The sequence below is a fragment of the Melanostigma gelatinosum genome (assembly GCF_949748355.1).
Source record: "Melanostigma gelatinosum genome assembly, chromosome: 6".
In the NCBI taxonomy this organism is placed as follows: Eukaryota; Metazoa; Chordata; class Actinopteri; order Perciformes; family Zoarcidae; genus Melanostigma; species Melanostigma gelatinosum.
Window position 1 is genome coordinate 6,274,089 of NC_136639.1, and position 14,890 is coordinate 6,288,978.

Consider the following 14,890-nt stretch of genomic DNA (forward strand, 5'->3'; position numbering starts at 1 on the left):
GTCCGTCGTTGTTTAGCTACATTCAGTCCCATGCTTCAAATAGAAAAAAAACAATAAATAAACAAAAAATTAATACAATTTTGCAAGACTAAAAATACAGCAATAAAAAATGGAATGTTCAAAATAAAAAGATTAAAAGTCAGTAGATTAAGAAAAATGCTAAAAATAATGTTAAAAAAAATATTAAATCTTAAAAACGAAGGGTATGACATTACTCCAAATTTAAAGCTAGGTATAAAAAGATAGGTCTTTCATTTTCTTTAAAAATACAGAGAGAGTTCGCTATTCTAATATTGTTGGTTTTAGTTTAAAGGAAGACACAAAATAAAACTTAAGAGCAATTTATTCGCCACAAAACGACAGCACGTTGGTACAAATAAACAAATAAAAACTCGATGGTTAAAAGGACTGCCAATTCAAGTTTTTTTCCAAAGCTTTGCGAACAAGACAACTCTGCATTTCTGTAAGTAAGATTGTTTGTAATGTCAAAAGTGAGAGACATCTCGATGCGGCTGTGATCTTTGGCTGTACTCAAGTGGGCCAGTCGTGACGACACGAACCCCTCCCCTTCGTAACTCAGAGGACGGAGGAGGAGGAGGAGGAGGAGGAGGTCTCTCTTCCTCAGGTCGGTCACATCGCGTCGGACACACCTGTGGTCTTATGATGAAGGAAGAGGACTTCCTTGTCCTGACCTACTCTCTGAGGATAAATGTCGTGAGAGTCGACACCCGTCCTGGGTAGGTGAGTGAACACCAGAGCTGTAATTATCTTCATTTATGTTTAGCAATTTGTATTGTAATGGTAATTATTTTAATTAGTTATATTGTGAGTATGCTCGGACTAAACACAACATAGTAATGCAATGAAATGCAAAAACTTGTAATGATATATGCATTGGGCGTACTGCCCTTGAGTTACTGAGTGTGTAATTCTCAACTTATATTTAATGGTGTGTGTTGGAACATTTTCTGAGGACATATATGGTGAAATATTGGATTGTAGTGTCATTTCTTATTATTTTGTACAACATAACAGAAAACAACTTGAATACACATCAGAGTCAGTGGATCTGAATTAGCATGAGCTCCTTGGGATAAGGAAGCACATAACATTGACCTAAAGTTTATTTGGGTGATTTCAGAGAGCAACAATAGTGAGGGAGATGAAGTATTTATCCCTGAACTGAAGATACAAGGTTTGTTTTAACATTTACATATTCTTTATAGTTACATTATCATGCAATGACCGTAGTTGTCAGCTACAACATGTATTGGTTGTGCTCTCTGTTTTCCCTTCACATCTCCTTGTTTTAGGTCAAAACAAGACACACGGTTTCTATTACCTCATTAACCACGAGCTGGGGATGACACGCCACACAGTGTGACAAACAAGTTGGTCCCAGGATGAGGAGAGATCTTGGGGTGGCTTTGCTCTTGCTGCTGTCTGCAGCTGTAGAGTCCAACAGTAAGTTGAGAGGCTTGAATGGCATTGTCTTTGGCTTCTAACAACATGTCTAATAAACCTAGAATTGCAGGTAGTTTTGGTTTTATATGTCTTGGTTTGGAGATCTGCCTTTGAGATGTCTTTCGTGTTCACAGCACTGAAAAATAAAATTTACATCACTGCTCAAAGAAAAAGTTTTTATTTAAAAAAATCAACCTTTATCAACTCGGGTGGATGAAGAAATCTTAGATACGCATACGTCAAAACCAGGGCAGTTAAAAACAAAACAATGTATCTGTGTAGCAAGTCACCATCAAAGTTAAGGTTCAACTCGTTGTTTAGATCCTGCCAACGTTTCTCTTTTTTATTATGTTAGTGCTAAATTGTGGATTAGGAGCTGATGTTTGTTCGTCACGTGTGTTGCCAGGCATGTCTCCACCGGGGAAACCAGTGTTGCTCGGCTGCAGGTCCCCTGAGAAGGAGACGTTTACCTGCTGGTGGGAGCCAGGCTCTGATGGAGGGCTGCCCACCTCCCACCATCTGTACTACGAGAGAGAAAGGTGTTTTGAATTTAAATTTAATTTGGGGAATTTCTCTTTTTGCTTTTATTCAACAGGTCACAGTCGGGATGCAGGAAGGGTGAGTGAGAGTGAGAAAGAGGGGAATGACACACAACAAAAACCAGAACCAGCGTTTCAGTCACGGTGTTTTATCTTTTAACCTCTCGGCCACCAGATGCCCCATTAAGTCTCAGAGTTTATCACCAACACGGAGCGAAAGTAAAGGTAAAGCTTCTGCTGCTGAGTTATCAGTTATGTAATATTGTATGCGGGTGAGTGGAAAAATACAGTCTCTCTTGTTCCCACATGACTTCAAACGCTTCACCTGTGTGACCTTTACTGGCAGTGGCCTGGGGGAATAAAATCCTAAAACTGAATTTATCACCAGTAGTTTCAAAGATCGGCAGCGTCCGTTGGTTCGTCGAACTGGATGGATTGCCATCAACATTGTACACATAGTCAAGGTCCCCAGAGGATGAATCCTGGCTGGTGATCCCCTGACCTGACCATTGATTTTGACTAATTCTTTGGTTTATGCCCATTATGACATTCCCATCAGCCTCAACTGTGTTTCGTGCTGATCATCAGCATGTTCGCGTTTTAATTGTGAGCATGCTAGCAAGCTGCTGTCAATATTCATCTGTGCCTCGGTATGGCCTCACAGAGCTATAATACATGAAATGTAAAGTTTGGTCATTATGACATGTGTGATCATGTTGCAGTGAGGAAACTACGTGGACATCACACACACACACCTGAGTCTTTTCTCATTATCAGTCCAGCCCTGTGCTTGTTTATTGAATGTCAACATGTGTTGACGGCCCACAGCACAGTTTTACAATGCTGACTTTGTCGTATATGCATGAAAGCAAAATGCCCTGAGCAGTGTTTGCTGGTCAGTAAAGGTCTTGTTTTGTCTTCGTACAGGTTGGAGGGAACGTACGAGTGCCCGGACTATCGGTCGGCAGGAAGAAACTCCTGTTTCTTTGATAAGGAACACACCTCCATCTGGGTCGACTACCACCTGACGGTGATGGCCTCCAATGCACTCGGGAACGCCACTTCAGAGCCCTTTAAGACGGACGTGATGGAAATTGGTAAATTGTGTTTCTCCCCCCCCCCCCCCCCCCTGAACAGAATGAGGCGGAACTGGTTTGTGTCCTGTGTAAAACTTGTGTACAGTCTCGGATCAAGTTTCACATCTTTTGTTTGGTTATGCAGGCAGCTGTGCATGTGATCATCATGTACTGTACTTACAATCGCCTACATGTGGAGCGGAGTCCTGTCCCATGTGAGCAAATAGTAACTCCACTGCCTCCAGACCAGTAACCCTGTAGAGACACTTCAGGGCCCAGGATCTAATGCACGAGCCCCCGCGTGACGGATTGCTATGAAATTTGGTCCAGACGTTCGTGTCCGTCTCAGGCAGAATTGTAATCACTTTGGGGATCCCCTGACTTTTCGGCTGTTGCCATCATCAAGTTTTTAATTTGTCCAATACTTTGGTTTCGTCAGATATCAAACGACTGACATTACCATCAGCCTCAGCAATACTTCAATGTTAGTGCTCTTTAAAAAATGTTAGCAAACTAAACAAAGATGGTGAAAATGATGAACATCAACATGTAAGCATTGTCAATGTGAGCATATTATGCTGATGTTAGTATGGTTCTGGACTCAGTGTCTTGTTCTGGCTCGACAGTGAAGCCCGATGCTCTTGAGAATGTGACGCTGCTGGTGGAGGAGAGAGAGGACAGTCCATACCTTCACGTCAGATGGGACCCCCCCTCTAACACCGACACCAAGTCCGGCTGGGTCACCTTGAAATATGAACTCAGAGTCCGACAAGACAACAGCAACAAGTGGACGGTGAGTTTGCAACTACTGTTTGACCCAAATGTGATCCTAATCTGGGTAAGAGGTCAACATGGTTTTTGTTTTTTTCTCTAGGAGTACACGTCAGGTACACAATCTCATTTCAGCCTGTACAGCATCAGTCCTGGGGTGGTCTACACGGTTCAGGTGCGCTGCAGACTAGACCACGGCACCTGGAGTGAGTGGAGCAACTCTACCTGTGTGAAAATCCCTCACTGTAAGTCTCAGAAGCTTGTTGCAGAAGATCTTTGGCTGTATCACTACGCAGCAACGAGTACCAATAATCACTGAAAATGCTTTTTATATTTTATATTTAGATCATCAGAATGAGAGACCATTTTGGATAATGGTTTCTATCCTTTCTGCAATTCCATTTATAACAGCAGTGTGTGTCTTGGTAATGAAGAGGAAATCGTACGTATATTCCGCAAAAAATATACATAACTCCTTATTCATAGTCAAGATGATGCGGATAGTTTGACTCATGATTCACTTTCTTTTGATCGCCAGTGTGAAGCAGTGTGTTCTGCCCCCTGTTCCTGGTCCAAAGATAAGAGGTGTTGACGGTCAACTCCTCCAGGTAACGCTGAATCTGCTGTGTTTTCTCCAATATATCCAAAAAGTTGCTTTGGACTTGATAGTGGTCAGGTCATAATTGAATTGATTAACTCTTAACTTCCAGAGTGGGGGATCTGAAGACGTTGACAATGCCCTGATGGTCAACCAGAGCTTTCCTCCTATCGGGGCCTGGACGGACCAAATGGAGGAGTACCTAATTGTGACTGAAAATGACGATGGGCTTCCCTCCAAATCTCAAAAAATGAAGAACAGCTTTGTTATTCCCACTGGCTTCAAATTAGACTTGGAAAAAATCTATTATGATGAGACAACACCATGCCAAAATAACTGGGAAAAGGCTGAGAAAAGAAATAATGAAATGGATAGCTTTGAAGGCGATAACACCATCAAACCCTTCACAAACAGCGGTTATGTGGATATTCAGAGACATGCGGAAAACATACAGGTGGTGGATGTGAAACGGGTGAACTACAGCAGAGTGGAAGTGGTGAATGGTGACAATATTCTCATCTACGGGAAAGAAAACGTCCCATTTGAGAGCTCTGGCTACATTGATGTTCAGATACCAGTGAACATACCAGAAGACTACAGCAGGGTGAAGGAGGTGGACAGTGACAACGTGGTCATCCTGCAGACACAACATGCGTCAGTTGACACTTCCAGGAGAGAGAAGGAAAACCATTACACAGACTGTGCCCTTCAGAAGACAAGAAAACCCAATATGTGCACAGAACTCATTGAAAGCGGATATGTAGATGCCATCCATCCATCATCAAATATTGGATGAATTGCTGTGATATCTAGTAGACATTCATGTTCTCCATAGGATGAATCAAAATGACTTCGGTGATCCTGTGACTTTTCCTCTAGCACCACCATGAGGTTGACATTGTTATGCCTCCGCGCCGGCGGCATTATGTTTTCGGGTTGTCCTTCCGTCTGTCCGGTCCATTGTCGTGAACGCGATATCTCAGGAACGCCTTGAGTGTATTTCTTCAAAGTGAAACATTTGATATTTTAAGTGTCTCACATTTGGGTATGAAAGAATGGCTCTATAGTGCCCCCTAGAGCTGATTCTAAAGGCCATGCCCCTCACCCCGTATGTCCGATTGAACACGCATGTCAAGTTCTATCTGCTCTACAAAAAAATCAATAACACCCCTAAACTCCGCCTCCCAAAATGTTCCACCATTTTGAATTTAGTGAAAAACTAATTTTTGCAAACTCCTAAACGCTGGATCTGTTTGCAACTGCAGACTGCACATAACATGATAGGAGCATAATCAACTAAACTGTTTAATTCTGCAATCTACTTAAAAATGCAACTGATTTTTAAAAGAATGATTGTTCCTAAAACTCATTTGAGATATTGAGTGTCATTCTAAAATGTTTTCTAGAGACCACTTTATGTCGCACTATACAAGGGATTAAAGAATAAACCCTCTTTAGTAAAGTATTAGTCAGAGAATTCAAATGTATTGACACAGGTGACATCTCATGAGTATTTTATAGCGGATGGCATTTCAAAATGTTTGCACATTGTACATTTTGCACCGCGTCTGGTGTTGAATGGCCCTTTGCGTCGTGCAGTTTGAACCCTGGATTATTTTTGCTGCCTCGGTTTGACACTTGCTTTAAGAGTAAACATACATTTCTGGTCTATTTGTGAACTATGGTTTTAAAAGTGATCTCATGAAAGATGTTTCTTCTTTTCTTTCACCTAAATAAACAAAATGTTTGAGTAACTTTCAGATAAAACTTTAAATATTTTCCAAGGTTCTTTATTCAGGTGAAAATGCAATCGTCTGTAATATCCATTGACACAATGTTAATCATTTACAATTACCAAAACAATCTATATCTGCTTCGTTTTTCACTCTTTATTAATGACCCAAACGCACTTAAAGTAAACACTGCATTTGTCCTCTTTATGAAGATGACTCTACATTGATATTTTTCTTGAAGAACATGAATAAACTCCAAATTCTCCTTTGATTTTACTTTCCTATTTAACATGCAACAATTGGTTGTATCTCTGTTGTCCTCGGAAATATAGCCTACAGTCCATCTTACATTCAGAGTTTATATTCAAGGATTTATGAAACAGCTAAATCAGGATTTATATCTTTACATTAGTTTCCATCTTACTTCCTGTGTTTCAAATCTTCATGCATTTTTAAATTCCTGTTATTTCACAGTTTGGTCTCATTACCACAGAACATATTGAACCATTATATAGCAGTAAAGAAACAGTTTGAAGTTTTGGGAAATACTCTTATTCACTTATTGGTGGTGGATTAGATGAGGAAATTGATCCCTATCACATTTCTGTATGATGGCCACCTAAAGCTAGCTAATTAATAAGTAATATCTCATTTGTTCAATCCGAAGAGAAAAATAAAAAACAATTCACCATTTTACGGGGAGTATTTTTCTTAATTTATTTTTTTATTATTACAGAAAAGTGATTTTTAACCGCTAGGAGCCCAGAAATACTCGAGCACATAAACGCCCCACAAACCAACAAACAGTTGTTTTGCTCTGATAAAACAAATGACATATAACAATGACATTCAAGTATTATGCTCAGCTAACCAGCTGCTGGCTGTAGTGGACGTCGCTGATATGACAGCGGTATCATCTTCTCATCCAACTCTCAACCAGAAAACAGATGAACACATTTCCCAAAAATGTCAAAGTTGTGCTGTAAGATTCACATGAAATGAAAGACTGTGTAGAGATTCTTAGAATAGGTCATAATTAATGCTATTAGTCACACGTGTGCTTTTCCTGGCGTAACATGTCAAAATAACTTGTCAACTTCATAACAACCATCCTCGTCCTGCTTCCTGTAGAATTGTATCGAGACTTTAGCATGTTAGTAGGTCCATCGTGCTTTAACCCAAACAATAAGATTCACTTCCACAATGATCTTCACAATCATGTCTTCCCTCCTCTACAAACTTCATCTCAGTCCTCTGAGATCTGACTGTTAATTCATTTTGTCCATTTCAAATTGCAATCCATTGCTTTTCTTAACGCATATTGCCACCTAGCACTTCAGATTACGGTACTGTCATTTGTTTTATCATTATACTATTTTATAGTTTCTTATTCCTCACTATGTGGATGAACAAAAACAAAATCACCAAACAGCTTTTTAACTAAGTCAAGTAAACAGCAGCTAATGTTTCTCAAGATTATTTTGCTCTTTTTCCCATTAAAAGAAAATCAAATGCTACCATTTACACCAATCACAGGTAGTACTACATGCCATGTTCAGTACTTTGGTAGTCTCAAACAAATAATACAAATTAAAAAACACAGGCTCTACGTGGTGCAATCAGGATAAAAAGTAAAAAATATTTTCAACTCTAAACTCAACAATACATGTGTCATGGTGGCCATGGGGTTTAAGACTGTGGGTCAAATACAGTTCACTGAGGTGTTGAGCTGGTGAAGTCTATCACCTTTTGTAAATCTGTGAAAAACAGGTTGTGAATGTAAATTTGTTTCCACGGTAAGGTTACACAAACACTGAAACAAGTGGTCTAGAGAGCGTCCGAGTGCAGATTCAAAACGAAAAACCTGCGCGTTAAACTCAGAGCTCAAACTTCCCACACTATGTGTAACTCTGGAGTTACAAATCCACATACATACCAGTTCTTTAACAACACAATTTGGTGCAAAAAAGGAAATCTAAAAACTTAAATAGTGGCTTTTTTAAAGTTACATTTTGATTGACACCCGACGGAACAAGTATTTTATAATTTCTTGTCAGTATAAATTGGTTTAGAATGTAGAACTGAATTGATTAGATAAAAACTAAAATGCACCATATTGGCTTTGCTGAGAATGTCTTGGCACTGTGTAGCTGGTTGGCATTGTACATACCGGTACATTCAGTACATAAAGCCCTGCACGTCCTCTAGTCTTGATCACAGACAACTTGGTTGCAGGTTCATATTGTGGGATTGCTTCAGGTGAGTGGTTTAGTCCTGATTAAACCTCCCCAGTTTATACCCACACACAAAGTAGCTTTGCCCAATTATCTTGAACTAAAACACAGAAACATTACTTAAGCTTGATGTCTTATTTTTTGTGTGTTTAAGTTTAATCAAAAATTAAAATGTATAATTCATTGTAAACTTTAGCAACATAATTAATTCCCTGACAAAAATCTTCAGGCCGACAACCACTGCAGCGGAGCAGTTTGCATTATGTGCACGTGGGGTTGAGTCCATTCTAGTGTCCTCTAAGCTGGTGATCAGCGAGAGTGGGTTCATTCATTGTTTAGGCACAGAGGGATTCGCCACTGTCAACTCTTGTCATCTTCATCAGTGTTTTCAGCACATACACTGTCCAAGTGCATGGAGCCAAACTGCTCCTCAAAGTTCAGAAATTTGTGGTTGCAATCCTTCTCCAACATTTTCTTCCAAATTTTTACTGGAAGAACAAATACAGAAAGAGAATGATTGGACTTTGACTTGACTTTCAATGGGATAATATGTTTCTGTATGCTCCAACTCTTCAACACCGTTACTTACAAATGGAACTGGTCAAGTCACAAAGTCACAGCTTTCCCTTTGTTTCACCTCACAAGACCACATTCATTTAAAGAGCAGGTGTCATAAATATTGGGTGAGGAGGGTAACTTACTGTACTCTGGTTCCTCTGGCTGTGTGGTGTCAGGACCGGGCTCAGCCTCCTCAGCCAGGCTGCTGATCTGCAGCTTTTCCTCAACCTCTGCATCTGCCTGGCCTGTCTGCTCCAGGCTCGACACCATCACCTCATAGGCTCTCCTGGCATCAGACGACAACTCGATCATCTTACGATAGAAGTCCTGTGGGTAAGAAAGACAAACTTCTCATCTTTTTTTAAATATATTTATTAAAAATACTAATTCTCATGTCTGAAACAACTGTTTTCTTAGTGATTAGTATGCATTACTGCTGAACACATTCCCCACCTGTGCACCATCATAGTTGAAGATGCCCACCAGGCTGACAGGCACGGCCTTGCTGACGCAGCGACCCAAAGCTTTCCTGGAGAGGGCAAACACGAACGGCACCCCCTGTTCACGACAAGTGTCGATGATGGTGTAAAGAGCCTCATCCAGGCCTCCTGCGGAACGTGACATTTTTCAAGAACTTTGTGATTTGACCCGGTGCGCATCTTAACCTTGTTGCTGCCAGGGTTCAATTTGTAAATGAGTATGGTCTTGCAAAAACTGTCACGGTCAGCGTATGTACACATTTAACTGGATAAATCTGCGATAGAATTTGTTTTCCTTCCCTTTTGGCCATATGCCACCAAGCTGCCATTTCCACACCAAACATGCATTTGTTCAGCTGGGGATAAAACTGAAACCGCTGGCTTTGTCCAAAAATAAGACTTACTAGCTAACTTTCTGTCACCCCTAGTCCACACATCTGTGCTGTTTTTGTTTTTCCAAACGAGGAGGGAGATGAAGAGATTTTGCTATTTTAACTGTAGTTTTGGGGCCTGTTTGGATAGTAATCTTTACAAAAACAACCCGACACTTTATAGGAGAGCTGAAACAATTAGTCAATCAATCTCTTCACTCATTTGTCCCCCCAAAAATACATTTAACATTTCAAAAGGTGGCGTTGTGGAACTCTCACAAGGACACAGTACCTTTGGACTGGATGCGTTCACAGTTGGGTGAGATGACGACACACTTGACCTTCCTGAGTTTGAGGTGCTTCAGAACCTCCCTGAGCCCCATCACAATGCGTCTCTTCATGCGGGCCTTCATGGGGTCCTTCTGGTACAGGCGGTCCTGGAAACGAACCAGCTCCTTTAGCAGAGCCGTCACACATTCATCCACGTCTTTGCTCAGCATCTGGCTGCAATAGCTGACATGCACAACAGTATAATATACTTTTACAATATACAGTTACCACAAATGTGAGGAAAAAAAAAATTAAATGAGATTAAATGTTTCCTTATTTCTGCACAACCAACAAAGAATACAACTTGTGGGAATAGAGTGAACAGTCTTACTCTCTGAACTTTCTGCTGTGGATTTTGGGTCGACTGGCTGGGCAGGGCACAGGCGAGGTGGTTTGTTCCTCTACGATTTCGTCTTTGTCGGCCTCTTCATCACCCTCCTTCACCGTCTGGTTTGTGTCGTTTAACTCTGACTGGTCATCAAGTTCTTCTGTAGGACTTCCAACCTCATCTGGGGCTACAGAAGCACAAAACAAAACCAGATCAAATATTCGCTATCATCAAAGATTTCCTCAAAAGTATTATATTGTTTCACATGCTTGATCTGACCTGTGGCATTTGTTTCACACTGCTCTTCTTCTTCTACTTCAGCATCATTAGCAGGTTTGAACTCGTTTTCAGGCAGTAGTTCTCTCTCTTCCAGCAAACGTTTTAGTTTCCTCTCCTCCCTTTCTTTCAAAATGACCTGAGAAACAGAAATAAACTAACAAAGGCTCCACCGCTGAAAATACATTCTTAGGAAATGTAGTGCATCTGTATTTGTTCCAGAGTAAGTCGGTGGACATGCCTTTTTGAGAGGTGTGGGTTTCTTGGCTTTGGGCACCTCTCTCTGCTTGCCTTTCTTCACCAAAGGGCTGGTGGAGTCCAGAGGATTGTGTGCAATTTTATCCTGCTGCCAGGCCAGCTTCTTCTGGACTAATGGCTGCTTCTGGACAGCAGGTAGTCCGCCACCAACTGCAAATAAATCATTTAAAAAGAGACTTATTCTGGGGTACGTTTTCATACAGTTTTGGATCAGTAGGCTTTGTGCTAAGAACACAAGTGTAACCAACTGAAATACATTCTTAAATAATCTTTATCGAGGAAAGACAGAGAAATTACGAAGCCTTTGTATCAGTGGCCAAGATGCCAAACACAACCCACCTGAGAGAATGACTGGTTTGGCGTCCTGCTTTGCTTTTTGAGATTGCTTCTTTTCCAGGGCGACCAACATGTTTCCGATGTCCAGCTGAACAGAAACTTTGCTTTTCTTCCCAGACACCTTTTCAGCTTTCTAGTAATCAGGAGACCAAAAACAATCTCTCGTGTTTTCTCCAGGATAATATCAAAACACACAATTTGAATGTACAAGAAAAATACAAACCTGTCCTTTCTTCGCCGTCTCTGTGGGCTGACTTTTTGCTGCAGCGGATTTTTCCTTGGTGTGGTCGGCAGACTGATGCTGAACACCTTCTCTTTGGTTTTCCTGGGGAAAGAAACGCAACAAAGGTTTTGCAAATTAGATACTACATAATGTTGAAGACAATCTCCTGAGCCGACAGGTTGTAATGTTTCCACCCATATAATGTGCATTTTAGCAAAAACAATAAATACATGGACATGGGGCGACAGAGTCTCTCCCCAAAAACATCCGAGATTGCACTGACCTTTCCACATTCAAATCACAAATCAAAACTCACCTGTTCAAAACTGCTTTTAGTGTGTGACTATTATTGTGTACTTTGTTTTTAGTGTATTGTTTTTATATGTGATGATCTTAATGTAAAGTGTCTTTGAGTGTCAAGAAAAGCGCTATATAAATAAAATGTATTATTATTATTATAAATATAATGTAAAAACAACCGGGAGGAGAAATAACTGTCAATATGTACCTCATTGCATAGTTTTGCGGCATAGCTGCTCGTTATCAATCTATCAGTTACAGTCAGAGCAGGAGTCAAGCCTGGAAACTCCTCTTCGTCCTGAGAAGACAACATGGCAACAAAAATCAGCTTCCATCACCTGCAAAGAAAACATTGCTGTTGAATTGAATAAAAATATGGCTGCTGTTTTTTATTTTATTCACCTCAAATTTTGGAAGCTCCTGATACATCGCTGGCTCTTCTGACACATCTTCTGCATCTTCACCAGCAGCTTTAGCCTTCTTCTTCTTTTTCTTCCATTTCCTTTTCCCTGGCGCTCCCTCCTCCTGCTCTGCAGCCATTTCCTCCGTCTGAAGAGACGCAAAAGTGAAGTGACAGAAAACAATGATTTAAAAACATGGAAGCGCAGAAAAACCCAGAGGTTTACCTGACAACTAGATTGCATTACCTAAGTGAGGCTGACACCTTCAACAGACTAAACAGCCAATTTTCAGGCAAGAACAAACCTTCAAGTTTAAGATGTTGACACCTTCCAAAGCCTGAATGAATTTAACACTTTTAAAGACTTTTTTAAGACTTACAATGGCGTGTAAAAATAAAGCCGTTATGCCGAGAGCCTGAATCCAACAAAATGTCATCTAACCTGCCGATTGCTGCTGATTGTCTTCTCTTTAGGGACAGGTTTCTTTGGAGGCTGAGAGGCAACATTAGCCCAGGAAGTCACCACCGGCTGACCTGTTGACAAAAATAAATGTATAATCTCAATTATTACTGACCCCGTCTTATAGTCACCAAAAGACTGACAACAGGGACTTTCACCGACCTGGCGACGCAGCAGAAGAATCTGGCTCAGCATTACGGGCCATTTGTTGGTGGTCAGTTTGTGTTGAGGATCCTCTCCGAACAGACTATTCAACAGAAAATGACATTAGCACCAAATTTAGGAGGATACCAACATTAGTGAAACATTCACTGCAAACTACACAATATAACTTCTGATATTTAAATTATCTTACCTTCCAGGAAGATGCTGATGTTTGCATTTGAGGGCTCAAGGATTGAGGAGTTGGACCCCAGCACTCTTTCTGAATAAGAGCGCCTGCTTTTCCCAGCGAACCACCAGCTAACTCTGGGAAATCAGTCATCTTCACTTCAAATGGGAGCGAGTCTGCCTGTGCTCGTTTCGACGTCCCTGCAGAGTTCGGGAGAGATCTGGCACCTCTAAAACCTGAATGGTACCAAATCATTTTTGACTGATTAAAGTAAGATAACTTCCTGAGGTGCCCGGGATCATTCAGTAAAAAAAAGTTAAAGATGCCATGTGGATGTATATGTTAAGAGTGTAGAATGAAAGACTGAGGCTGTTGTATTACAATAGAAGAGTAAATAGCATATTTCATGAGTGCTGTCTGAGTGTCTTATTTGTTTTTGCCATTTATATTCTTAATTTATTTTAAATGTTTCAATTAATTCTGTTTTTAAAACATTATATTCAGTACATATTCATGATGCTATGGGAATGATCATGTGTGATGTCTACCTTTTTTCTGAACATCCAGTGAGTTCGTGCCCATAATTTTGCCTTGAGCAGGAGATCCAATGTTGCCTTTTGATGTCTGTGGAGATGGATGAAAATCACTGAAATCAATTTCATGAAGAAAGTTTAGCTTATCTGATCTTTCTGAAGATTAAAACTAAAAACCCACCTTAGCTTGAGGACCCCGTGTGGACCTGTCCCTCTGCAGGAAATCATCACTGGTCTCTCTAACACGACGGCTGCTACTGTACCCATGACTCCTGGACACATCTCCCCCTTTTCCTGCTGGACCTCCATTTGTATTTGATGTGTTCTGCTTTTGGCTCAGACCTGAACTCCTTGTGTTCCTTCACAAACGTTCAGACATTCACACAAATAAGGGGCTTGTGACATCAGTCCATCGGGTCAAGTCATGGTTACTTAATCAAGTACAAAGCAGTGATCATCCTCCTACCCTCTTAAACTGTGATCACACACGTGTGGATTTGGTAACATCAGAGGTGGTGGTGTGGCTGTGCGTGGCTCAGCAGGTCTCCTCTGGTGTTTATGGTCAGAAGACTGGATAGCAGGTGACAGTAAAGATTTCCATTCACAGTCTGATGGACTACGACCTTTGGCTGGAAGTGAAGCCATGTGTTGCTACACTTCTTTAATCGCTTTATCTACATTATAGACTCACACTTATATGCGTTAGGCACAACTTTTTGCTCCAGTACAGTTAGCTAACGATTAACATATGTCACCTATAACTAAACTATTTAGCCATTAACTCAAAAAATTTGCATCTAGCGTTATGTTAGCGGACGTTACATAGTGTTTTGTGTAGCCTGTCAACAACTTTGTGTTTTACAAAGTTAATAACCAACAGTTGATGGTGTAGTAAAACCATCTGCAAACGTCAAAGTATCTTCTCAGCTAACTTACACATTCACAGCAGCTAGCTAAAAGTTACGTCCATACGTTATGGTTACTGGCTAGCTTGCTAGCTAAAAAACAAACAAATGTTACGTTATTATTTGTTAACTACCGTGTCCATCTTCGGGTTTTCCTAAATGCAGTCACATGTTCACTCGATCTTCAACGTGTAGTTAAACACCCTGTTACACCGCTGCCACATATATATATCCAACTACCGCAACAGTTTGTTGGCTATCCAGGCTAAGCTACTTGATCGATAGCAGCTAGCTGTCGTTGAGGCTCACTGGAACAGCTGATGTTTACAGCGACATCTTCCGGCTCGTTGCGCAACAAATCAACTTGGCAAAGGGCACACAAACAAC

The 14,890-nt window shown here is 40.8% G+C and overlaps 2 protein-coding genes across 3 annotated transcripts; one reads left to right on the forward strand and one right to left on the reverse strand.

Annotated features, from left to right (window-relative positions):
- Positions 1 to 1,872: 1,872 nt before the first annotated feature.
- prlrb (prolactin receptor b) lies at positions 1,873 to 5,244 on the forward strand (the record flags this gene model as incomplete). The annotated part of the gene is made up of 6 exons (XM_079270737.1): positions 1,873 to 2,003; positions 2,931 to 3,100; positions 3,706 to 3,872; positions 3,954 to 4,132; positions 4,389 to 4,458; positions 4,561 to 5,244. The coding sequence occupies 6 exons, from the start codon at positions 1,873 to 1,875 to the stop codon at positions 5,242 to 5,244; spliced, it is 1,401 nt and encodes a 466-aa protein (XP_079126863.1).
- A 990-nt stretch (positions 5,245 to 6,234) lies between these two features.
- Positions 6,235 to 14,778, reverse strand: LOC306778630 (selenocysteine insertion sequence-binding protein 2-like). 2 transcript variants are annotated; one of them, XM_079270235.1, is made up of 18 exons: positions 14,638 to 14,778; positions 14,065 to 14,168; positions 13,780 to 13,957; positions 13,614 to 13,689; positions 13,090 to 13,301; positions 12,897 to 12,981; positions 12,717 to 12,808; positions 12,277 to 12,423; positions 12,083 to 12,172; positions 11,575 to 11,676; positions 11,355 to 11,484; positions 10,999 to 11,165; positions 10,761 to 10,896; positions 10,485 to 10,668; positions 10,116 to 10,336; positions 9,427 to 9,581; positions 9,117 to 9,300; positions 6,235 to 8,903 (listed from the first exon to the last, which is right to left on the reverse strand). In XM_079270235.1, the coding sequence occupies exons 1-18, from the start codon at positions 14,644 to 14,646 to the stop codon at positions 8,776 to 8,778; spliced, it is 2,400 nt and encodes a 799-aa protein (XP_079126361.1). In that variant the 5' UTR covers positions 14,647 to 14,778; the 3' UTR covers positions 6,235 to 8,775. The 2 variants fall into 2 exon arrangements, with proteins under 2 accessions (XP_079126361.1, XP_079126362.1); XM_079270236.1 differs by lacking the exon at positions 14,638 to 14,778 and having other exon boundaries at positions 13,090 to 13,326; positions 14,065 to 14,140.
- Positions 14,779 to 14,890: the final 112 nt, after the last annotated feature.